The sequence below is a fragment of the Sebastes umbrosus genome, chromosome 11, assembly GCF_015220745.1.
Source record: "Sebastes umbrosus isolate fSebUmb1 chromosome 11, fSebUmb1.pri, whole genome shotgun sequence".
NCBI lineage: Eukaryota > Metazoa > Chordata > Actinopteri > Perciformes > Sebastidae > Sebastes > Sebastes umbrosus.
In genome coordinates this window covers 28506619-28533404 of record NC_051279.1, presented here as the reverse complement: position 1 = coordinate 28533404, position 26786 = coordinate 28506619, and the positions used below count along the sequence as shown (strand labels likewise).

At 40.2% G+C, this 26786-nt stretch overlaps 1 protein-coding gene across 11 annotated transcripts in view; it reads left to right on the top strand.

The window, feature by feature from the left end:
* Positions 1-8084: 8084 nt before the first annotated feature.
* ubr5 (ubiquitin protein ligase E3 component n-recognin 5) overlaps positions 8085-26786 on the top strand; it is a 44055-nt gene continuing 25353 nt past the window's right edge. For 8 of the 11 annotated variants that reach the window (XM_037784111.1, XM_037784122.1, XM_037784121.1 and 5 more), the window contains exons 1-21: positions 8086-8361; positions 12816-12860; positions 12990-13071; positions 15145-15221; positions 18209-18328; positions 18914-19196; positions 19298-19457; positions 19744-19893; positions 20739-20950; positions 21174-21290; positions 21455-21565; positions 21780-21934; positions 22911-23028; positions 23321-23505; positions 23666-23775; positions 24981-25093; positions 25263-25409; positions 25548-25659; positions 25775-25929; positions 26026-26223; positions 26498-26708. In XM_037784111.1, the coding sequence (XP_037640039.1) occupies positions 8300-8361; positions 12816-12860; positions 12990-13071; positions 15145-15221; positions 18209-18328; positions 18914-19196; positions 19298-19457; positions 19744-19893; positions 20739-20950; positions 21174-21290; positions 21455-21565; positions 21780-21934; positions 22911-23028; positions 23321-23505; positions 23666-23775; positions 24981-25093; positions 25263-25409; positions 25548-25659; positions 25775-25929; positions 26026-26223; positions 26498-26708 (2923 nt within the window). In that variant the 5' untranslated portion in view covers positions 8086-8299. Of the gene's footprint in view, positions 8362-12815; positions 12861-12989; positions 13072-15144; positions 15222-18208; positions 18329-18913; positions 19197-19297; positions 19458-19743; positions 19894-20738; positions 20951-21173; positions 21291-21454; positions 21566-21779; positions 21935-22910; positions 23029-23320; positions 23506-23665; positions 23776-24980; positions 25094-25262; positions 25410-25547; positions 25660-25774; positions 25930-26025; positions 26224-26497; positions 26709-26786 lie in introns of all 11 variants that reach the window. The other 3 variants (XM_037784117.1, XM_037784114.1, XM_037784113.1) reach the window with 2 other exon arrangements.

Here is a 26786-nt window from a genome sequence, read left to right as displayed (position 1 = left end):
ACACACACACACACACATGCACACACACTCATGCTATCGCCTTGGATGAGTCACTTGACTTCACCCTCTTCATCAGACATCATCAGACACAGACCTTCTATGACTAATCACAATTTGGAGATGAAATATAAAAACAGATGTGATCATCAGTTAGCAAGATACAGGTTCTTAATATAGGTTACAGATTTAATCTAATATGTTTTAGTATTATAATAAAGGTGAATACTTAAAGGGAATGTATGTAAAATGTTCTTCTTTCTTTTTTCCCTTTTTTTATAATCACTAACCCTGTTTTGTTGTATTGTTGATTTTGATGTGTTATTCTATACCCCTACTTAAAGGGACTGTTTGTAAGAATCAGAAATGCTTGTTAACAGCGACACCTGTGGCCGTTAAGTTAACAAAAGTCAGCGACGGGCTATATTTCAGCTGCTTGGCAGTAATGTTAGCTGACCAGACGAAGGTCTCTCCAGGAATCAAGGCTGATCCTGGTGTTGGCTTTGAAGAGAAATGTTATTGTCTCCGACCACAGTGGGAGGGAGACACTGGCACCCGGTCGGAGACGATAACGTTTCTCTCTGCGGAGCCCCGTCACTTCACAAGACACGGGAAACCTCTGTTGGTCTGGAGGAGCTTGAGCAGTAATTTCTGCATAAACGTCCACTGTGCATTTACTAGATATTCTCACAGCTAAACTAACTCTTCTGCAGTGTGTAGTGTGCGCGCACGAACGTGAGATGGAGTGAGAATGAGCACGGTGTGTGAGTGAAGGCAGGCAGGCGGAGGAGCAGAGTACAGCAGAGACTCCGGCCCTGGAGACCAAAGCTACGGTCTCCCCCGCGTCCTACGACCGCGGCCAACACTGTTTAACAGACGGGCTTCACTAGATAGAACTTTGCGGTTTGGTGCTTCCATGTAGTTTGTGTTGGAGTCTTGTCTGAACAGCGTAGCCACACGCGAGCGCGCATGGGAAACCGACCCGGTAGATTTATACGTGTAAGAAGTTACAAACAGTCCCTTTAAAAAATACATTTTAAAAAGTGGATGTTTAATTGACTAAATAAAAGAAACGTATTATCACTATGTCTCCAGAAATATTATAAAGTTGTTTTTGAGGTTTTGTAAATGTAAAATATAAATCAACTTTTATTGTCACACATTGTTCACAGCACAGCACATAGTGAAATTTACTCTCTGCATTTAACCCATCCTAGTATTAGGAGCAGTGGGCAGCTACTATATAGCGCCCAGGGAGCAGTTTAGGGGTCCAGTGCCTTGCTCAAGTGCACCACAGCAGTGCCCAGGAGGTGAACCGGCACCTCTCCAGTTACCAGTCCACAGTCCGTACTTGGCGTCCCTCCAGTTCCCAAGCTAAGTCCCTACTGACTGAGCTACTGCCACCCATTTTGGTTGTAAATGATATGACATATCATGTCCAGGAGCTGCTGTTGGATGATGGATCACATCTGCTTTAATATCAGGTCATATATGAGGCCATTCATTCAGAGAGATGAAACTCCTCTGAGAATAAATGTCAACAATAGCTTTGTAATAAATTTTATTTATTTGTCAATTTCACCAAAATCAGAGAAGGTCGTATTTTCTATATATTTTTTTTTTATTTCCTCTGAAAATCCATTTCTCATTTGGTAAAATGGAGTGAAAAGATTCTTGAAGTTGAAGTTGAACTGACATTTTAACTGTTTTTTTTCTGTTTTAAGTTGATTCCTTTATTAAGCGTCTTGACCCTCGTGGGTGAAAGAGGTCAGCCAACATGGCCTCAGGGAGGCAGCCCTGTGGATTAGGTAAGTGTCAGCTGTCTAGACCTTCCTGCACAGCACAGAGAACCAGAACAAAAGGCTGGCTGCAGACACACAATAGAGAAATACACACACAGACACACAGAGTCTGGCAGTGTGGGATGTTCCTCAAAAGCATATCCAGGAATGTGTTGCTGGAAGAGAAGAGAGTGCATGTGACACAATTTAATTTATTAATCTAACAGTACATATCTCTTTAAATGTGTAATTTGACATCCTGATTCCAGCTTCCAGCAACCGAAGTTTAAACTGAAACTATTGTTCGCACTGGTGTTCTGCTTTCTTGAGGAAGTGCCTCTTAACATAATTAATATTCATAGTGGGTAGTATAGAGAATTGTGAGGACATATTATCTTTTAAAATGAAAAGTGTGCTTATTTTCCCCACTCGAACAACATAATTAACAATAAACCAAATAATACAAAATAAATATTTTGGGGAAATTATTTCACTTTTAATTTTTCTGTATTGAAGATTCAGAGTGTTTTATAATAGGACAGCTAAAAGTTCACAGTTGGATACTACTTGACTACTAGCAAACAGGCGGCCGGGTCTGAAAAGTGAAGCCAATGCGGAAGTGTCTTAAACTTGCATTATTTCTAATAGTCAGCAGGGGGCGAGTCCTCTGGTTGTATAGAAGTCTATGAGAAAATGATCCTACTTCTCACTTGATTTATTACCTCAGTAAACATTGTAAACATGAGTTTATGGTCTCAATCGCTAGTTTCAAGCCTTCTTCAATACAGCATGATGTTCATTTAGTAAATTATGGTCCCATTTAGAGTCAAATAGACCATAAAGCAGGGGATGCTTTAGGGCGAGGCTACCTAGTGATTTATAGGTCGCTACCACGGAGTTGTCCGTGTTTTCGTCTTAGAACTTTAACCCTGTCACAGTGTGTTTTCAGTTCATGAAAGTTAATTATAACCTTTTTGGTCACCTAAAAATGTCTTATTCAGCATTCGGTTGTACTTAGCTCCACCCTCTCGTGTCACTTCTGGTTCCAAAAACCGAGATGGCGACCAAAATGCCAAACTCGAGGCTTCAAATAACAGTTCACAGACCAATGGGTAACGTCACGGTGACTATACGTCCACATCTATGCTAGCAACGCCTTTCACATAACACAAAGTTCTTTTTCATTATAAATATAAACATTTGTGTAGATTTAAACTTAAACAAAATACTTCATATTGCATAGCTGTGCTTTATAGATAATGTGTTGTGCAAGACAAAATGATGAAATGACCTCTGCGATAATGGTTGTAGCTTAGCATGGTTCAGTCTTTTATTTATATCAATTGGATAATCAAGCTACTAACATTGCACAGTGAGCGGTCATGGCACAAAAGAGCACATTTTTCATGGGTCCTGTGTCTGTTACTGGTCTTTGGCCATGTCAGGTTGCCCTCGTTTTTTAAGCGTGATGCAATGGAGACCTAGATTCTTGGCCGGTGTTAACTAGTTACAATAGCCATGCTCTTTTGAGCAGAACTTTACAGCATCCTTGTGGTATTGTGCAATAGACAAATGGATTTTGTTAGAATTTAGAGGCAGCAGACGTTATGGCTTCCTATACAATATCAGCCAATTTTCAAGCAGTGTTGAATGGCAAGTGAGACAAGGCCAACAAGGACTCACTGTTCTCTTTTGCTGTTACAGAGCTGGGCTTTTGGCTGCTTTCTCCAAAAAGCAAAGGCCTCTTAGGAGACAGCAGCCAGGAACAGCTCATTACAGGCCAGCATAATGCCCTTTAAACTGTGCAGCATCTGTGACTGGCTTTTTGGAGCAGAGGGTTTGTGCCTGAGGCTTGGACTGACCTGGTGTAAACAGCCTCAGTTACCCCCTCATGGTCAGTCCTGCCTGTAAAGACCCGTTAAAATATGTGACAGCCAGCACCAGGAGGAGTTATTTAAAAGTCTTACTCTCCAGCCAGCGATCGTGTTACCTCACTGGGGATAACTTATACTTCTGGTTGTGGCCTGACTGACTGACAGGAGCTGCTGCTGGTCCACTGATCTATGAATGAATGTGGTTCAATAAGTTATCAGCGGTGATGGTTTAGCTTTGGGTCTCTCTTGGTCTTTATCAGGGATGAAACACACTGAATTAAAGTTCATAACAGCTCTAACACTTCACCAATCACCTTATTAAGTAGAATCTATTGTGTCTTTTATCCATATTGATCCATTTTCTCATGTTCTAAAGCTGTAAACCCCCTAACCTTGTCCTGGTGATAGTGCGGTTTCCTGGCTCTGACTCTTTGTACCCATATTTAACAACACCAGAGGTCATTTGATAACCCAGTGCCCAACTACCTAAAAATAGCTCTGGAGATTTCTGGGGTTTTGTTTGACTTCACTCTTGAATAAAAGGTTGCAGGGTTTTTTTTGCAGTTCAGTGGAACTGGTTTCATTAACCTCTGTGTTGAACTCAGTAAACACAGAGACACATTCATAAACATCCTGCTGGTTACATGACATTTGTAGCAGAAAGTAAGGCCAAATGATCAAATGAAAATATAGTTTCATTCCTAATAATATTGGCAGTATTGCCCATTATTTTGTCATTGCTGTCATTAGATATCTTAAGTACGCTGCTCACAACAATAGCAATGCAAATAACACTGAAGTATTGTGTAAGTGGGTGTTTCTGCAACTACAGGCATTTTTAAGTCCCAGCAATGAAATTTTGGATTTTTGTTAAGATTTGCAGATTGATAAATATATACACAGTGTTATTACCCATCTTGACATAAAAATAATTACTAAATAATGTGATTTAATAAAATGTATGAAGCATTTCATGGGTCCAAACACCACTTTTCTTCATGTCCCATAACTGTGGTCTCAATGTTGAGATATGAGCAAATTCAATTATAATATATTATTTCTAAATGGAATAGTTTCATATACATATTACTTTACACCATATTCAAATTATTTATTTGTTTACAAATCATTTATGTGATTTTTTTTCTCCATCTTAATATTTGTCAAATATTTGTGTATGAAGACTGACATCTGTGGTTACTGTCTACATTTTTCAGGATGTAGAGAAAATCGTGAAATCTCCTATATAAAAAAATAAATAAAAATGATATCAATATTAACAATGATGCACAAAAGCTTGATGAAAATTTATTTAAATATCTTAAAAATATTATAGAAATTAAAAAAGAAAAATGTTATTGTAATGTTGCGATAACATTTAGTAAGAACAAGTGATGACAACCATAAAAAGTAAACATGTAACAGATTAAAATCTTAACCACTATATGTAATTATGTGTACCTTCTTATATGTATTACTCTGATTACTGATTACTCTGGTTGATTTTTTTTTATTTGGGAAAGTCAAAAGTGACCGTAGTTGCAGAAACAAGTAAATGAAAAAATAAAAATAAATTGTAAAATAAAAATATTTTTGTCTCGTTCTATTCTAGATGTACACCTGATACTTTACTATATCCATTCTGTTAAAGTCCTGACAATGTGAACTTCAGGCCAGACTGGATAAAAGACCAGCTCATACATCAGTTTCTTTGGTTAGAATGGGTTCCCTTTGGCTAAGTAGGAACTGCAGATGACAGATAAATGAGGAACCTGACCTGAGGCAGTCAAAATGTTCTTTCTGTGTCATGCTTTCTGTGGCATTTCATATTATCTTGACATCTCCTTTGGTCTCACTTTCAGTTCCAGTTGTTGGGGGCTTTACTTTAATAGCTTATTTCAATAGTAAAATATCTGACAAATGGCCATCTGGACAGTTGTAGAGGTCTGGAGCTATACCTACATACAGTATATACCTCTATATGTCCATATGCACACGATATACAAATACTCTCTGCTTTAGTATGGCCGGCTTTCTAGAACTGATACGGATCTCATTGTGAAAGGTAAACCCTGCCACCTGCTGGTGTAAAAAGACAAAAGCTTTTATTGGATTAGACTGGATTAAAAAAAAAAAACCAAATATTAGCTACATATGCTTTAAATTTACATTAAAAAAATACTGCTTTCTTATTTGCTGAACAAACTGACCAAGGTGAGGGTATTATTGCAAAAGTCGAATGTGCTAAAAAAGACTTGTTTCATGTATTGTAAAAAATACATTCTAGATTATCAGTTGATTTGAGCAATTGCATGTCATCATTTTATCCATGCTGTCCTCAGTACTCCATCATAAAAAAATGTTTTTAATTTGTTTTTTTATTGTGTAGCATAAAGGGACTACAACTCACATTTCATTGTGCAACACTGTGTTGTAGAATGACAATAAATGAACCTCGTGAATTTGTGATGATTTCATCTGCCCCCTCCTCACCCTAATGTCTGCCATATCTGGAGGCCATATCTCTGAAGCAGGGGAGCATGCTTGCACCACTTAAATCATTTCTGGGAATTTATATGATGTGGAGATATTAGCAAAGTTTTGAATGGGGGGGAGCCCAGTAGGAAGAGACTTCCAGTTATCTGCCCTTTATATAGAGCTCAGATGTGAGGTGGCTCAGTTTTAAATATAATTGTAGTGTAAGAATAGCAGCATTAAATCGAGAGTCCCACATGATTTTTTTTCCCATTCCCAGAGTAATGCTGACAATATGCCAAGTATAACCACGTTGTTCCCTTAAGATTTGATGATATAATATTAGGCCTAAGTCTTGGTTGGTCAGAAGGGTGGATACTCCTTTTAGTTTCAACATTTCTATTGATGTGTGCATAATGTAAAAAGGACACCACAATTGATATTGAAAAAAAAGTACACAACACTAAGGGAATTTAAGGATGACAAAGAAAGAAAAACAAAACAAAAACACAATGAACCAATAGAGCAACCCCCCACCTGTGCCTGACAAGCAAAATATAATAACAATAACAATGAAAGATGAGGATTTAAAAATAAATAAATAGGTAAATAGATAAATTAAATTATATGAATCTAAATTAAATAAAATTAATAGATAAATACCTTAAAATAAAAATATATAAAAACAAATAATAAATAAAAAAATAACAAATAATAATTAAGAAAATAATAATGATTTACCAAAAATGATCACCATACAAATCATGCCATTGACTTTATTATTATTTTGTTTTAAAATGGATCCAAAATATAATCTGATTGTTTATTCCATAACTACAGAATTTGAGTCTGTATTCAAATATAGTGTTAGGCTTCTTATTATTACTCAGCCTACTATAGTGAACCTGATGGTTCCTTCATGATGGTGTAATAGCATGTGGAATTATTTACTGCACTGGTTTGTAACTGCACAAAAAGCCCAATTATTCTCGTTTTTCAAAATTCAAGATTCAAGATTCAAGATTCAAGCCCTTTATTGTCACTGTAAATACAACGAAATTAGATTGTGACAACCCATAGGTGCTAATGAAAAGATAATACAATAAAAAAAGAGATAGTGCAATATAAACATGAAAAATATATAAAAGATAATACAATATAAAATATAAAAAATACGATATATATATTGATGAGATGAGTTTTGCCAGATTATTGCACAAAGTGTCCGTCAGATAATTATATAATTATTGCACATAGTGATCAGCATGTTATTGCACATAGTAGATTTACAGTATTTACATTGTTAAAATGACACAAAAGTGACCAATGTGTTATTGCACATTTCTTTAGTCTTGAGAATCCTAATTGATCTATGTAGTATTTGATTGATCCATGTAGTATTTGATTGATCCATGTAGTATTTGATTGATCCATGTAGTATTTGATTGATCTATGTAGTATTTGATTGATCCATGTAGTATTTGATTGATCCATGTAGTATTTGATTGATCCATGTAGTATTTGATTGATCTATGTAGTATTTGATTGATCCATGTAGTATTTGATTGATCTATGTAGTATTTGATTGATCTATGTAGTATTTGATTGATCTATGTAGTATTTGATTGATCCATGTAGTATTTGATTGATCTATGTAGTATGTGATATCTTATTGTCACAGTCATAGTTTATTGTGTATTGTATTGTCTCAGCTTGCAATGAAGTACCGTAGCAACGCATTTACCCTTTCTTATGCATTTACAATGGACCTGAAAATGACTGCATGGCGCTTGAAAACGCAAATAAAACACAGATACATCAGCTGAACTGGCTGAGAACAAAGACTTTGGAGTGTGAAAGTGTAGTATTTGTGATTTACAGTAGTCTTTGCCTTTCTTTCTTGAGGCCAATCGCGTCCAATTTAACACATTTCCTGTTGGTGCTCGGGCTCCAACCAGCGGAGTGGTTGCATGTGTGCACTAATCAACACACAGAGGAGAAGAAGCCTGCTGGAGTTAAGATGGCGGCATGTGGGTGAGGAGGCTGGGATCTAAAACGCGAGGCTTTTTCCGCCATTAAACGATTCCTATGAATCCACAATATACACAGTAATCGAAAGAATAACAATTTCCACATCTTTCACACGTCTGTGTGTGATTTTGGATTGACCCCATGACATCTATTCACTTCGTGGTTCACCCGCTGCCCGGGACCGAGGACCAGCTCAATGACAGGTATGCTGCTGCGGCCCGCTGAACACGAGATGTTTAATCAGTATCTATATGTGGGGTCTGGTCTATAGTAGTCCAGACTGTTATTACCAACGGTGTGGACACTGCCACGCGTCTTCAGTCGGGGTTTATCTGATTGAAATGACCCCCCAGGGTTGAAACAAGGCCCGGCATCTTGAACAATCCTCGTTAGCATCGCTGCTACCTAACAGTCGCTCCACTGCTAGCTGCTAGCCCGTTAACTGGCTATCTGTATGGAGAGCTAACACTAGCTAACCAAGGCCTACAGAAGGAGGCTAGGTCATACGTCATAGCTGTGGGGGTACCACACATGCGCAGTAGAATCTGGTCTGCACTCGTCGAAATTGAGCCAATTGCAACACAGGACCGCAGCTACAGTCACACTGCGCATGCGTCATATCCCGTTTCTCAAGTCCACCCGTTTCCCAACCTCCTTCCATAGTCCTTGTAGCTAGCACTAGCTAGCACTAGCAGGCTGTTTCCTTGGTCCTCTGGAAGGATTGGCTCACAGTCAAAGTTGAGATAGACAATGCGGGTTGGGGGATGGGGGAAAAGAGAGGGAAATAAGGGTCGTAAAACCCAATGTTGTGGAAAAGATACGCGTTTTCGTGTATAAATTACAGATACACTCTGTCGACGTGTGTGTCGGTTGTTTGTTTTGTGGGCGTCTCGTTGATTATCATGATCAATGAAGTAGCTAACGTCAGCTAACTGAGAGCTAGCTGCTAATGCTAGCAAGCTAATATGGCTATCACGCTCCTGACAAAGCCACATATTGGTGTGGTTTGTGTGTCAGGGGATTTATGGAAGTTTAATGGCACAATTTACTTGCTAACATCGTAGGAAAAGATGATATCATTTGGGTTGTCTTTTTACATTGTGTACCGAGATAAATGTCTAAGATATGCAGTGAAGCACAGTTAGCAACATTGACATTAATCCTGTTATCTACTTTAGTAGGTTAAGGAGACAAGCCAAGGCTTATAAAAGTGTGTATGATGGATGGATTATTCAGTGTCCACGTGATCATACACTTGATTTCTTTTCCACTATTACCCAAATACCTCCAGCATACTCTGGACAGTTAAATCAATTATTATTGTTAGCAGTGACGTGCTGCTGGCATGCATCACACTGTTTAATGGGGTTTCTTTAGGAAACTGAAGAGAGATCATGAGACAGTAAGAAGTTGGAAGAGAGGTCCATGAAAATTGTGTGCGACCTGTATTTTGGCAGAACATGTGATTTATGATAAACCTATTTATATCATCCATTGAGATTGAACTGATTAATGAGCTGTTCTACTTAAAGACATAGAGGTTGAGAGGTGTTTTTAGAATGACCTTGAGATTAGGAACTGATATAGGCTCAGAGTATTTGAACGCTTTTTGCAGGTTGGTGTACTATCTAACTCTGGGGGGCCCAGCTTTGGTCTGACTGACAGGAGTTACTCTGCTGGTTACTCTGGTTATTGAGAAAGCCACTGGAACATCTTGGTAGTATGGATGGATGGACCATTGGTTCCTTAAAGAGGTCATGGCTGTTTCATCCCCAGGCTTGCATGCCATTGCATGCTACAGTCACCATGTGCTGCTGGGAGCCCCCCTCCTCTCACTTCCCCACGAAGGAACTTGCAGTTGTCAAAGCAGATAAGTGCCTCCATTTGAAGTAAAAAGGCTTGGTCCAGCTTGGCTCATTTGAAGCGCTTGCCTGGCATGTATATCCGGTCAGATTTCCTCAACCAAATGCCAGTGGTTTGCTTGACCTAACTGAGGTCTGCTTAGACACATTAGTTTAGCACAGTGGAATGGCAAATTGCATTTCCCCTGTAGTGCGATGGATGTTTAATATGCTTTTGCTGTGCTTTAGTGAAACTGTTTTAAATTGGTCATTGAGGCGAGTAGACTTTGTGTCTCTGCTACTACAGTGGTGCCATTTATTTGATGGGTAGCTTAGTGAATAACTGACCTGGATGCTGTGTGAGTCATTTTCTCTTACTTTTCTTTAGTGTTTGGGCTGCTGCATGGGCTTTCAATGTGCTTCTGTATTGTGAGGAGATTTCTACCTTTACCATTTGTATCTTGCACAATTTCTAGAGATTTTAGATTGTTTGTCAGTGTGCGGACATGTTTCATCAAGCAGTGGAATGACATAGACCGTGGAAAATGAACCAACACACAGCACATTTACATTGAAATTCTGCTTAAGTTTTGTGCCTACATGGGCAACATTTTTTCATTGCTTGTCTCTTGTTTTTGTGCAATCATGAGCAAGATTTATAATGGTATTTTTAGGTTTACATCTGGTATTAACATGTAAATTGTGTTTGAATAGTATACATGATCCGTAATGCACTGCATTTACATTTACCACTGAAGAGGAGTTTTCTGAAGTTGACGTCTTTTCTTTTGCGTTTTGATTTAGGGCATTCATCACAACAGGTGCCCCAGTACTTCTATATCTGTGTGTAATAATCACGTGTGGAAGAAACCATTTGCAGAAGCATATTTTCAAGATGACGGCATAGGGTAAATAGGTGGAGGAGTTGAGAGTTGATGTATGCTTATTGACAAGAAGCTAGACACGTGTCAGGACACAGTACATCTCAGACCACATGTGGTTAAGCATGTTTGCATATATGCAATTCCTCAAGTCAGATTGTCTGTCTGTATTGGATGTGAGTGGAGGTTAATGGGACGAAACAACAAAGAAGGTAATTAGACGATGTACTACATCAGCCAACAACAGGCAATTCAATTAAACTTGTAAATATTGATCTATCACTGATCTATTTAATTCTAGCCTTATAGAAAGTATGACAGCCATGGGCTTAATATTATTCTTATGAGCTGTGAGGTACTTGCCTATATTATTGATTGATGAATATTTGTATATGCATTTTTGTATATACTGTTGTTTATATGTGTTTTTCTTAATATACATGTGACGTAACCTATGACTTATATTTAGGTCACTGGCGTTATCATGTGACTATCATGTGACCAGAGAGTTTACCTTTTATGATGGCGTCTCTGCAAATTTATTAAGTCTGAAGAAGAGCTTCTGCTCGAAACGTCACTAACTAAGATGTGCCAATAAATTGCACTTGAAGGGAGCTACAGTGTGCGGACCTTCTTCTACATTTTTTTTTACTGTCTTGTGTTTCCACTTTACATTGTTTGTCAGGGGTTTCGGAAGTAAAAGTCCTATTAATTTTCTGCATGGACAATGTTGCGTTAGTCATATTGGAATTGGAGTCTGGATTGATTCATCAGTATAAAAATGAGACGATCTCCTGAAAAAACAAAACTAATTGTTTAGTTGATTAAAAAGGCAAGGAGCATTGTAGTGAGAAACATCCAATGACTGAGCATAACATTCTGTTTTTCTGGAAATGCAGTGTTTATTATTCCCATTTGAATGCTAGATTATTTGTGGATCAATGTAGCAGCTTCATCCTTAATGCAATGGCAAATTGTTTAAAATATGCAACAGCTCTGAATGGCCTCCCTTTGCTGGCATCTTCTCCATAGCAATAGCCACCACTGATGTTCATGGGGACTGCAACTTTTGGAGGCATTTGACATAGCGAACTAAGGCCCTGTTCAGATCTGGCATTAACATGTGTCCTGAGTGATCGGATCACAAGTGGACAGCTCTAAGTACATCTGTTCACGCCTGGCATGAGAATGCGTCGCCACATGCGTCTTGAGTGACCACTTGTGATCTGATCTCACTTCCCTGCTCTATAAACAAATAAACACGTGGCTAATACAGCGGACGTTGTGACGTAATATTACAGGAATGTCAGTAATAATATCCTTCATATTCGTGAATTTAGATGCATTTTATTAACATCAAAATATAAGGTTATTGTACGGCTGACACCGCTGCCTTCGCTAGGCAACAACGGCGTACAGAGCTTCAGAGAGCCGGAGATGAGAGCGAGTGGGATAGCGAGCGGACAGGCGGGTATCATCTCCGTGCAAAACACCGGAACAGGAACAGAAACACAGACACATCTCCGATAATAATGCACTTTGCGTGCCTAGTCTGATAGTCTGCAGATTATTTAGCCTGTAGATAAGATATATTTTAATATAATACAGTTGTACCGACAGAATACAGTTGAGCACAGAATCCGTTTCTATGCCATGAGACAGACAAGCGCTCCCGTCTGCCTTTCTATTCACATGAGGGGCGCTAAACTGTCCAACGGTCCCAAACTGTCCGACGGCTGACAATCAACTTGGTGTGTCAGGGCCTTTAGGGTAAAATGTTGACAGTAGATATGATAAAATCAACATGATTTGTGTAATCAGTGGTTCCTGTTTTAAAGTATCTTCCAGCACTGCAATTCTGAATTGCATACATTAATCTGCATTAATTGGTTCTTGGTCTTACTTGTATTAATATAGACTTTATCTTCTTGTCAGGCTCCGTGAAGTCTCGGAGAAACTCAACAAATACAGCTATAACAGGTAAGTTTGTGTCAACATTGTAACTGTAGGCTGCTTTGTTTAACAGTCGTTGTTTAACAGGATCTTTTTTATTATCCTGTATATTGTCTCATTTGTCTTTGTGCTTTGTTTTTCCCTTCTCCAATGCAGTCATCCACACCTTAGTCTGCTGGAGCAGGCTACCCTAAAACAGTGTGTTGTCGGTCCAAACCATGCCGGATTCCTCCTTGAGGTAATGCTATAAGACATTACATCATTAGCATTAATGAAACACTTGGGGATCTAGAGTGTATGTTTATTATTTATTTATTGCCCACCAAAAACAGTTCAGTATAATATGAAGCTTTCAGTTCAAACTGGGTCACTATTGTCAGATGACCTCTGACTTTGCTATAAAACACTACGTAATTTGCTTCTGTTTTCTGACATCGCCAGACCAAATTGCAAATGCCAAATAGTCTGGAACCTCTGTTTATTTTTGATTTTCCAAGGGGCGTTATCAACGGGCATAGACAAAAATGCCAGAATGTCAGAAGTATGGCAAACACATCTTTCTTCTCAAGAAAAGCTTTAAGTGCTGTTGATTTTTCTTTTAGCTAAAATAGTGATGCACCGATATCGGATACGGGGCCGATACTGACTCAAATAGCTGGATCGAGTATCAGTGACAATGAGGCCGATCTATTCAATTCACATCTATGTTTATATACTAACTGGAATTTTAATTCCTGTTGAAGTTTTGACCAATTTGTTGCTGCATTAAAAAGGTTTACACTTGAATTGTAACTCCTTTTTTTAATTTTGAAGATTTTTTATCAAGTTGCTGGTGTACGATTTATTATTTTGATAATAAATAACAGTTCAATGAATTTATATCTATGTATTTATTTGTTATATTTTGATTTGCGAGGTTAAGAAAGCAATGTTAAATCAAGCCTGATGTTGCCTCACACATAAAACAATGATCCCAGTCTCTTCCACACAGTGAGGCATACAGCTTATTAATTAAACACTGGTATCGGATCGGAACTATCTATCTAACTAACTATCGGGACTCAGGAATTTGGGATTGGAACTGAAAAGATCAGATTGCCGCATCCCTAAGCGTAAATATACTATTCAACAGAAAGTTCCACGTCAGCTGCAGCCATATTTTAGAAAATGCCTCAACGGCGCTCCTCTTTACAGTCATCGTCTCAAACACGCCCCATATTAAATAAACGGTGGTGATTGGCCCGTCAGGTCTCAAGTTGCTGAAATCTGTCCAGAGCGTAGATGGACCAGACTCATCTGCCAGAAAACATGACCTTGCAGATTTGTCTGATTCCCAGGCAAACTTCAAGTAGGCTAATCCAGTTTGTAATAGTTGACCTCAGTTTGTTTATTTGGGCTTTGACAGAAATGTCAGCTATCTGGGACATGCAGGTGGAAGTGTGTTCAGGACAAGTGTGAAGTCAAATGTTGTGCCTTCATTCTTTGCAATGCAATTGTGCATTAACAAACCTCACAAACAGTAGTGTGTTAATCTTAATGTCTATTCTAATGGCGCAGGGTTTGGTTTGGCTATAACATGAATTATATCTTCCAGTATATATTAGGGGTGGGAAAAAATCGATTCACCTATATATTGCGATTTCTTTTTTACGATTTTGAAATAGATTTTTTAATTCCAGAATCAATATATTTGCTTAATTTGAGTCTATGCAGAGGTAGAAAGAAGTTACCGCTTTTATTGTTGTAGTCAGCCAAAACATACCGAAGCTGACCGCAATGAGGAAGTAGAAAACGGTGGAAAAAATGTAATAAATAATGTCTAACAATGACGGATATATATGACTTCAGGACATTTCTGACTATGTACATGCTTTAAATCCAATATTTTAATGTATTAATTTAGATATTTGTCAAATTAAAAGTCCCTAGAAGTGTATGATTCAACTTTTTCCCATGGTCGCAATTAATCATAATATCGAATCGCAATACTTGTAGAATCGCAATACTTAAAAATCGCAATACATATCGAATCGGCACCCAAGTATCGTGGTAGAATCGAATTGGGTGATAGGTGAATCGTCCCAGCCCCAGTTTACAGCACCTCTTAAGTACATGAACTCATATACACAGCAATAATTTGCATTAAGACTCCGATGTGAAAGGTGGTTGAGTGTGTTTGGCTTTATTTAGTTTTAGTTTCAATTCCTAATTTGATATATTGCACTCAACATTACTGTATGATTTCTCCTACTTTCAGAGCTTTCATTTGTCTAATCTGTGACACTAAAAACCATGAATGCATCTCTTGTAGGATGGCCGCGTGTGCAGAATCAGCTTTGCTGTCCAGCCTGATCGCCTGGAGCTCAGCAAACCGGACGGCAGCGATGGGTGAGAGACTTCTTTATGATGGGATCTATCCCGGAAACAGTTTTAGCATTGGCACTGAGTTGGAAAACAGATTGCTTGTGGAGATGCCTAGTACAAGATGCACTGAACATGCACAGGCTTACTGACGGTGGTTGCTGTGATTTGAATTCGGCACTTGTGCCCCTTTTGGCTGAGTATGAAGCAGTTGGACATGGTTTCACTTGTAGAATAATACTCTGGCTCTTTGCTGCAAAAGAGTGATACATACATATGAATACATCACAGGTCTATTTCCCAAAAAGTCCTCCCAACAGGCAGTTGGTGGATTAGGGGATGCTTTGGAGTGTTGTGCTTTTGTGATTATGATGTTGAGAGCTGCTTTTCAGAGAGTTCTTCCCCAAAGTTAAATGCATTCCAGGGACATTTGTTTTTCCAATGTAGAAACAGAACTGCGATACGATACAAAAATTATACCGTTACCGTTTAATTTCAACCATTGTTTGCCTTATTACTGAAATGATGATGTGGAAAACTATGAATTACTGACATGGTGTCCAGCATTGTGAAACACAGACTGTATTCTAGGTCTACCGAAAACTCTTGAGGCACAGAAAAGTATTATTTCACTGCATCCACTGGCAATGGCCAAAAACTAAACTGTTGCTATACTAGTGTAGCAGTGGGATACTAGGAGGTCTAATTAAAGCTAGGGACACACCAACCCAACATCAGAGAACTAGCGGCAACAAAGGCCGCCTGTTGCGTCGCTTCATGTCGCCTTTATTTTGGTCGACAAGTTGCACCCGAACACACCGCAAAGACTACAGCCGACAGACAATTAGCACGTACGTTCTGCGCCTGCGTGAAATGAAATAACTCTCCACACCAGCAGGCGGCGGTAGTCTGTATTCGTCATTTAAAAGGGGAAACCAGAAGACTGAGGACTGCGGATATACAAGCCGTTGTTATGATACGTACATGAATCAAAGTGGCGTTTGCCGACAATTTTCACATCACTCTCACTCACCACTTAGCTTCATTCCAGATGGCCATGTCGTTGTGAAAATATTCGTGTATTGGAACGATGAGATGAGATGAAGTTGAAAAATGAGAAGAACCTTCTGTGTTTTTCGACGTGACTTTTCTCGTTAGCTTGTTTTTCTCAGTTCTTTTTCTCTTCTCGTGCACTGATTCGCTTAAGCTGAACTGCCAATCAGAGTGATTTCTTTCCACATGCTGAATCGGCCGAAAAGCCTCCGACATGGACAGACTAGAGCCGACGGAGCGGGACACACCGCAAAAACTAGGCTGACAGACGCTCACTGACCGCCTCAAACTGCCCGTCGGCTTAGTGTGTCAGAGCCTTAAGTTGGTGATGCTAATTTATTAGCTTCTGCTAACATATAGCCATAACTCTTGTGTACTGCTGTTGAATGTAGCTTAGCCTCCCGCATGCAAAAAAATCGCCTGACACATTTTAATCCCTCTTGTTTTTGTGGCTCTTCATAGCTTGTTACCTAGCTAGGTCCCCACTAGTGACTGCCTAATTGCATACATGACTTGCTAGCTAGACCGCTGTGCGTTCTGCTTTCTGTATGCAGCGGAGATGCGGGGCCCCGACTCGCTGCCTCTGACTCTCCCCTCGGCTCATACACACACTCTTTCCGCTCATACACCTCTTTATACATCTATGGCATACACACGGATAATATGTAAAAAGCTGCTCAAGAGGAGGTATTTCTGACTGTATTTGTTTATGATGGACGTATCGATTTTTGACAGATTCCCCTCAACATTTGAGTCAGATTCAGAGTTTTATATTGATGTGGCCGTATCTAAGACTCTTGTATTGATTTTCCGACACGTGTCAGTTAGTCTTTACACCCCCTCAATACTTCTGTCTTTGCTAATCTTGACACCAAACAACCAACAGCAAGACAGTCCCAAAATAGTTTGTGTAACTTTCTGAAAGCCAGTTGCCTTAATGGCTGTGCTGAGTGTGTGCTATTTAATAAAAATACTTTTTTTTTTTTTTTACTAGCTGCTCTGTTTTGTGTTGGCTGTGAGTATGTATTTTTGATGAATGTCTCATTGATAGTTGTCGATCTCCTGCCAGCAGAACAACATCCAACAGTGATTTCAGAGCTTTCAAGTCCCCTCTAGCTGCTAAATATGCATGTTGTGAATCGCGTTGTAAAAGCCCAGGGAGCCCCCTGCTCCAAACTTTTCAGCAGAACACATGTTTTGTTCCCTGCCGCAGACTTGCAAAAGAAGATGAGATGGTTTTACATTGTAATAGCTTTTCAGCCAGCACCACTGTGGGGTGCTGGGAAGGAAATGAGGAAAAAGTGTGGCATGTTGTCTTTGGCAATGATTTTGAATCGTAACAAAAGTTACACGTGTTGTCAGCTTGTTGACTTTCTGAATTTGCTGTTTCTGTGTTGCATCTGAATCCTTGTTTCTGTATCCCATTGCCCTCCATTTACAATATGGTACTAAATGTGATTGTATTATTTTATTGGACAGTAAATTCAGTGTCACTGTAGTCCCTGTTACATGAAACGTTGGCATAATTTAGTTCCCTTTCCACAGCAAAATACCATTTATACTATTTATATGAAACCTATTTAGAACACGTGAGTTAAGAATATTGAAGTAAACTACTTTTGGTTACTCAGAAGGCATACCATTATAAGAAAGCCTTGAAATAGGAGAAAGCTGTCGCAGCCCCAAAACCCCAAGAACTTTTAAAAAAGGAAAGTCTTGAATGAGGAACGAGTTGCAGCCAATTCTGATTCCCAAGGGTGTTGCCATGCTAGTCTCCAAAATACCCCCTCCTGTTTCGCAATATAATATTAAACGTAAAAATGAATCCTGAACCGAGGGGTATAATTTAACAAACCTCGGGTAAATTTAGTTTCTGTTAACCCAGGTAATAAAAGAAAGTATTTTGGTTCTGTGTGGGACTTCTGTAGGTTTGTAACTGATCTCCCATCTTTTGTTTCCAGTTCAAAGTTGAGCAGTGGTTCAGGGACAGGAAGGAGCTCCAGGCCAGGCAGGACTAGTGATCCGCCCTGGTTCCTGTCTGGCTCTGACACACTGGGCAGACTGGCAGGCAACACCCTTGGGTAAGTTCTGGCAGGGTTGACAGAGACAAATGGTCCTGTGAAAGCTCGGTGTTGAGAGCACAGCACTGACGCTGCTGCGGGTTAGGGGTGTATTCCCCACAGGCTTCTTTAGGGGGCTGTAAAAATATAATGGATAAATGTGTCCACCAAAGGGCATACACTGAAAAGCATGTTCATCGACTCTAAATTTGCAGTCTTAGCGCTTTTGTTGATCACTGGAGAATTTAGTTCTTCCTCAAAATATAGATTGTTGTGCAGAATAACCCTCTTAACGTGCACCCTTACAGTTTAATGTTGAGCTGAAACAAAATGATAGTTGAAATATCCAAAATATGTACATAATACATTCATGATATTATATCAAAGCTTTTTTCTCTTACAATACCTGATTAAATTAGGAAAATTGCCACCAGTTAATTTCTTCCTTCCTGTAAATGCTGCTGATGCAAAACCTTCTTAGTCTCCGCTGTCACAAAGGCTGAATCCCTTCGTACCCAGAAGTGTGCGTGTTTTGAGTCTGCTCTGTTAGTCAGATGGTGTTTTTGGCAGTTGTGTCTGACCATGGCCTTGCACTGTATGTAACAGGAGTCGCTGGAGCTCTGGCGTAAATGGAAGCAGTGGAGGAGGTGGAAGCGGAGGAGGAGCAGGGGGAGGCGGAGCTGGAGGCGGCAGCAGCAGTGGAGGAGGAGGTGGCGGAGGTGGCGGTGGAGGCGGGGGCACGTCGGTCAGGTCATCAACAGCAGCTCGCGATTCCCGTCGACAGACCCGGGTGATCCGCACAGGAAGGGATCGAGGCTCGGGCCTGCTAGGTAGCCAGCCTCAGCCAGTCATACCAGCTTCTGTCATCCCCGAAGAACTTATTACTCAGGTACAAACTCATCAGCATGTATTTATCTTTTCTTTGAAAAAACAACAAAAAAAACAACAACCTTTTTCCGTACTCAAACAAATTGTCATCCTTTTCCCCAGGCCCAGGTAGTCCTTCAGGGGAAGTCCAGGAGTGTGATCATTAGGGAACTCCAGAGGACCAACCTGGATGTTAACCTCGCCGTCAACAACCTGCTGAGCCGGGATGATGAAGATGGAGACGATGGAGACGACACAGCCAGCGAGTCCTACCTCCCTGGAGGTTTGTCAAAACAGACAAATGGAGACAGAAAGGACAACGGCTTATATAATGTTATTGTGTTTTTTCAACAAGGGATCATCACTATTTAAGATTGGAGTTCAGGCTTAGCAGTTCAACATATTATAATACAAATAGGCTTGTGTGGATGCATAATACAGTATTCAAATTATTTAATAATGATCTTGTCTTAATAGTATTTGCCAAATTCATAAATAAATATTATAATAAATGTTTTTTTGTTTTTTTTCTTAAACCTTGCATCCTGTTGTGCCCTTGTCCCATGCAGAGGACCTGATGTCCCTGCTGGATGCAGACATTCACTCAGCTCATCCCAGTGTGATTATTGATGCTGATGCCATGTTCTCTGAGGACATCAGCTACTTTGGCTACCCCTCTTTTAGACGCTCCTCGCTGTCTCGCCTGGGATCCTCCAGAGGTAAATCCACAACTCACTTCTGACTAGTAAGGGTGTTAGAGAGGCTTTGGTGGCAACACTGGTGATGGCTTTTGTTGAGGGGATGGAGCTTTAATAGCTTATGAAAGATAAGACAACACAGTAGAAAAGTTGGAAAAGCAAGGCAGTGTTTTTACAGTGTTTTTCTTGAGATGGATTGTAAGAAAAAAAAACTTGTGAGTGGCTTAAGTTTTGAATAAAACAGAGATTATCTAACAAACAAAGCAGTTTTTTTTGACAAAATGACTGTAAAGAAGAAAAAAAATGTATTATAGGAGAAAATATTTTCCTCTTTGCTAAATGTGAACTTGAGCCAGTATATGTTTTACACAAATTACCAGTAATGTAAAATGCAATGGTTTTAGCTTGTTTGCTGGTGAAATATCCTCTTTATTTCTGTTTAGCTTGATTTGTAATATGGCTGTTTGGTGTTACAGGCGATATATTTTTGGTGTTGTATGCTGCATGGCTGTAGTACATACTGTGAGCTCTCTGAGAAAGGCCCGCTAGGCCCACCTGTCTTAACAGGGACCCTTTAAGGCAGTCTATTCTAAAAACCTAGCCCACCTTTAGCACATATGCATGCTTTCTTTCTGTCTATCCATTTCCTCTTCTACCTCGCATTCTAACACATGAGCGTGCAAACTGACTCACCCACCAGTTTAATTTAGACTCCCACTCAATCTTCAGTACTGCAATTTTGATCTGCATCACAGGGATTCTAAAGAATCTTATCTTCCTCTCTCTATCCTTAAACCTATGTTGACGGGTCTTTCCCAGAGAGTGGCTTACTTCTATCCCACTGGTGTGACCTTATTGCATACCAGTTCTCCTTCTTCCCTTAGAGCGCGACTCAGAGCTGTTGCGTGAGCGTGAGTCCGTATTGAGGTTACGCGAACGCCGGTGGCTGGATGGGGCCTCGTTCGACACAGAGCGAGGCTCCACCAGCCGTGAGGGCGAACCCAGCTTGGACAAGAAGAGCATCCCGGTCCAGAGCCCTGTCTCCTTGGGAGAGGAGCTCCAGTGGTGGCCTGACAAGGTAGGAGGAGCACAAACAGAGCTGTTTATCTAATGTTTATTTTAAAACGCAGAAATTTTCGCTATGATATAGCAAGTGGAGCTTCGATCTATTCTATTATTACCTCTTGAGATGTCTCCACAACTTGATTGGAGTCCACTAGTAGCAAATTCAATTCATCGGACAATCAGAGTTAAGTTTTATATTACCTGACATTTATTAAGATTTCTAATTTTCTTTCCAGGACGGTGTGAAGTTTGTGAGCATCGGAGCCATGTTCTCAGAGCTAGTGGCGGTCAGCTCCAAAGGAGAGCTATATCAGTGGAAGTGGAGCGAACCTGAACCCTACAGGAATGCACAGGTGGAGAATGAAACCCATGTGAATGGAATTACCCAGACTGCATTATATGTATTTTTTAGCGGAAATACAATATGCATCTATCTGTTATTGTAGCATGCTTAATGGCTAGAAAGCACTTATAGTTTATTGTATGTTGAAGACTTTTCTGTCCTTTATTCCATCAGAATCCTTCTGTTCATCACCCGCGCGTGTCCTTCCTGGGCCTGGCCAATGAGAAGATCACCTTATTGTCTGCCAATAGCATCAGAGCCACTGTGGCTACAGAGACCAACAAGGTAGATTAGGATTGGTCCTCTTGACATAAGAATGTGTGCTCTGCTTGGTCTTGCATGGTAACAGTACTCAACCACAGGATAAGTTGTGTAACCATAAGATTGTGATTGGCTAAAGAAATGTTTCTATAGTTGCTAATCAGCCATCCTGACATTACAAATATTTATTTAATGGATTGTTCATTAACTCAAGTTTGTGTGTGTGTTCGCGGTATAGGTGGCAACCTGGGTGGACGACACACTGAGCACAGTGGCCTCTAAACTGGAGCACAGCGCTCAGGCTTTCCCTGAGCTGCAGGGGGAACGTATGGTGTCGCTGCACTGCTGTGCGCTCTACACGTGTGTACAGCTGGAGAATAGCCTCTACTGGTGGTGAGAAGAATACGTGTTTTTACATTAAACTACAGTGGAAACCACTTATAGTGATCATGTCTGTCCGGGTCAAATTGATCACTATAAGCATGATGATTATTATAACCAAATTTTTGTTGTTGTGCGTCATTTCTTATGCCGATTACCATCTAATTGACATTTGTATATTTATTGCATAAAGTTATGAAACGGACCGCTTCGCTATTTACTGTCTCGCTGCCAATTCTCCAGCCTTTTCCCTCACCGAGGGTGAGACATTGCCGTTTTTTGTCCGGCTCTGCAGCGCGAGCGTGCATGCAGAACGGCGCCCCTCTGCCGGGGCTCCTTGTTCTCTCACTCGGTAGCGCAGCCACAGGTGCTTTCCTTTTCCTGTTATGATAACAATGCACACGCAGCATCAGCCTCAGGTATCCAGCCGGAAAGCAGACGGTCCGCGACGCAAAGTATCATGTGATTAAAGTAAAAAAACTAAACAAAAATTAAATTAACGTATGTCTAATATAGTTTTAAAATGTTTTTACAGATGTTTTCATGTCAACACTGTAAGCGAATTACTTGACTACTATAAGCGAATTATTTAAACAGCATTTGTATATGAATGATTCTATCCCAAGCTTTTTTATTCCATATAAGCGGTTGATCACTGTAACTATGATCACTATAGGCGGTTTCCACTGTATATGGAATTGTAATTCTATGTTTTTTAATAATAACTTTTCTTTCTGATTGTCACTATCACATTGTTATCCCGTTAAGTGTAGCAGTAGTGTTCATCAAAGTCAAAACAATAGTTTATTACACATTTGTCTTTCATGGTGTTATTGATGGGTAAATATTCTGTCACTACATTTATTATGTGCTATAATGTGACATTTAGAAAGGGGTTACAAATTGATGTATTTGTTAAATTGTCAAAGTGAGAATGGTGTATGTCAGGGAAAGGTATGAACGTGTCGCTGTTTGCATCTGTCTGCAGGGGCGTTGTGCCTTTTAGTCAACGAAAGAAGATGCTTGAAAAGGCCAGAGCCAAGAACAAAAAGCCAAAGTCCAGTGCTGGCATCTCCTCGATACCAAACATCACCGTGGGAACACAGGTGAGACCGAATTTTGAATTTTCATTGTTTTAACTTTTGTTCGCTTGCACAATTGTTATTATCTTGTATGACAGAGGTGGACTAAGTTCCTCTTCTGTTCTGACTTTTCCATTTTAATGTTAATAAGAGGTTTGTCTTGAAACTAGTGATGTGCGACACCAAACTTTTGAAATCAATTTGATACCGATAATTTTTGTTACAATTTTACCGATAATGATCATTTCTGAAATTAAAATGTATCCAAAATCAGTCATTTTTAGAAATAAAATCATTACACTCGTTCCTTCCTTAGGTGTGCTTGAGGAATAACCCCCTCTACCATGCCGGTGCAGTGGCCTTTTCTGTCAGCGCTGGGATTCCCAAAGTTGGCGTTCTGTTGGAGTCTGTCTGGAACATGAATGACAGTTGCAGGTTCCAGCTGCGCTCACCAGAGAGCCTCAAGAACATGGAGAAGACCACTAAGACCCAGGAAATCAAGTCAGTTTCATTTTATGCAGAAAAAAACAGTCCATTTTTGTATATTAATAGTTTACATAATTTTGTTTCACTACACTTTTACCCACAATTAGAAGACATAGAGTTCAGTCTCACTTAAGATAAGAATAAGTAAAATTCACTTCACTATCTTATCCCATAGGACGGAAAGCAAGCCAGAGCTGGTGAAGACTGAGATGGGTCCTCCTCCCTCCCCAGCATCTACCTGCAGTGATACCTCTTCCATTGCTAGCAGTGCCTCCCTGCCCTACAGTATGTCAGCTTCTCTCTCGCTCTCTCTCCCTCTTAACCTCGAGCTCCCACAACAACACTCAAGTCTTGACTTTCCTCTCTATCTCCCAGGCACAGAACCAATTTCTTCCTCACTCTGCGCTCTCATTAGTCCTTTGACTTTGAAACAGATGGTGCACAGGCTTTTATCAGCAAGTTTTTTTCCCCCCTGCCTGTTTTCCTGTGAAGGAAGTATGGCCAGCTCACACTATATACTGTGGTGTGTTTGGTTGCCGTTTTTACCTCCTTTGTGTTGATTAATTTTCTGTAGTCCACCTGGTCAGCAGTATATTTTTACTTTCCTAATCAGGAGTATGATGCCAAACCATTTGCAAGCCATTGATGTAGATACGAATTCAAGTCCCCATGAAACTGAAGTTAGAGCATCTCCAACTGCTGTACTGACGTGTCTCTCAGTGAAACAGAATATTTAAGCGGTGCACAGTTACAAGATGGATTTAAATCAAATCATTCGCATTTGATTGGGCCGTTAAAAAGTGGGCGGGCTTAGAGTTTAGCTTGATACGCAGCTAGGAAGCACAGAGCAGAGAACTGTTGACTCCACACCCACGCCGATTTTCAACTGGCTGTGGTAACGTTACCACAGCGCGCGCAGTACATGCGGCAAAGCAACGCCGGTCATTTCGTGTCGTCATCTGGTGGACGATCACTTCATGTACTGCCGCGCTGCGGTGACACTTGAGTCGTCTGAAAATCTGTGACGCTTCGCTTGAATGAATTAACCCTCAGCCACATTGTTTTGGAAATGAGAACAGCGTTATTGCAATATCCAAAAACGCATCTCTTCCTGTCTCTCTCCATATTGCTCTGTTAGCTACTACGATCAAGGAATGTATATTGATTCGATCCACAAACAATTGGCTAGCTAGTTGCCCAAAGTCTCATTTGATTGGATGAATTTTTATTATTGCCCCCGAGTGCAGGATGAGTCATCAAACATTTGAGACCGTTTGCAGGAAGAGAAAAGACAGGGATTTTGATCAGATTTTGATTTAAAAATACTCTGATACCACTTTTTTTTTTACATATGTTTGGCATAAAACAAGAGGTAAATGAACAATTAACACAGGATTAAAACTGAGAAAATATATTTTTCATTTCATGGGGACTTCAAGTGTCTTATTTGAATATCCTGACTAAAAGGGAGTATGCCTTACTACTTGCAGAGCGAAGGCGCTCCACCCCGGCTCCTAAAGAAGAAGAGAAGGTGAACGAGGAGCAGTGGCCTCTCAGAGAGGTGGTGTTTGTGGAGGATGTTAAAAATGTCCCTGTGGGAAAGGTGGGTGCATCTGAAATGTGGCAATATGCAGAAGATCAGCGTTTGCAAAATGTATTTATATCTTGGAATAACAAGTGATGCAGGTGTCTGAGTCTCTGGCTACTCTCAGATCCCTGGTTTGTGTCCCTCAGTTTCACAACTTTATTACCTTTTTTATACTATGTTTTAGGTGCTTAAAGTGGATGGCGCGTATGTTGCTGTGAAGTTTCCAGGGACATCCAGCAGCATGAGCAACCAGAGCACTGCTGCTCCCACTGATTCAGACCCATCATCGCTGTTGCAGGACTGTAGGCTCCTCAGAATAGACGAGTTGCAGGTGTGGATTATCCAATATTGCTTATCTTCATCTCAGCATTTGGAGTTCAGTTCATTTATCTGTGCAGGTGTGAGCATCACACACCTCTTGACATCCATATTTATTTGCTGTTTATCTCCTTCAATCTGTTCCTGACAGGTGGTCAAAACTGGTGGGACTCCTAAAGTTCCTGACTGTTTTCAGCGCACCCCTAAAAAGCTCTGTATCCCAGAAAAGGCAGAGATTCTGGCCGTGAATGTTGACTCCAAAGGTGAGTCTTTGTTTCCATATGTCAGTGTATACTTAATATACTTTATCAATACATTTGTTTAGTAGTTTTCTTTAGATTTGTATTTTGAACCCTCAAATATCGATCCATCTTCCAGGAGTCCACGCAGTGCTGAAAACTGGTAACTGGGTACGGTACTGTATCTTTGACCTGGCCACAGGCAAAGCTGAACAAGAGAATAACTTCCCCACTAGTAACCTGGCCTTCCTGGGCCAGAGTGAGCGCAATGTGGCCATCTTTACTGCAGGACAGGTGAGACAACCTCCCAAATAGGTGACATGTTTTTGCAGTTTTTGCACATGCCTTACTATATACAAATCTAACACGTTGAAATAATTTTTCTTCCAGGAATCTCCCATCATCCTTCGAGATGGAAATGGCACAATCTACCCTATGGCCAAAGACTGTATGGGTGGAATTCGAGATCCTGATTGGTTGGACCTGCCACCAATAAACAGCCTGGGAATGGGGGTGCACTCTTTGGCCAATCTCCCCTCTAACTCCACCATTAAAAAGAAAGCTGCTATTATCATCATGGCTGTTGAGGTAAACATGACCTTATAAACACAATGCAAAAAAGACTGAAAAGCAAATTAACAAGTAGATGTGATTAGTGTTAATATGTGCCCCTGAAATGTAGCTCTCAGTCACACTGTTGCCCTGCAAAAACAGTTTTAGTGTGGTGGTTTCTATCATGTTCCTACCCATACATCTGTCTGAAAGACCAAAAAGTAATTCTATTTAAGTCACAGTGCAACATCAGAGACATCCTAATGAGTGATCCTTATCATTACACACTCGTCGCCTTTGTGTCTTTCAGAAACAGACGCTGATGCAGCATGTTCTGCGTTGTGACTACGAGGCGTGTCGGCAGTACCTGGTGAACCTTGAGCAGGCGTTCTTGTTGGATCAGGGCAGCCAGGCCCTCGGAGCGCTTCTGGATCATCGCTGCGATGGAAACCGCAACATCCTCCACGCTGCTGTCTCTGTCTGCTTCCCTGTTAGCAACAAGGAGACCAAAGAGGAGGAAGGTAAGCTTGATTTCCTGGTTACAGTCACATCTTTCCTCTCAATGTCTCTCAGTTTTTGCCATCTTTATTAAAAAATGT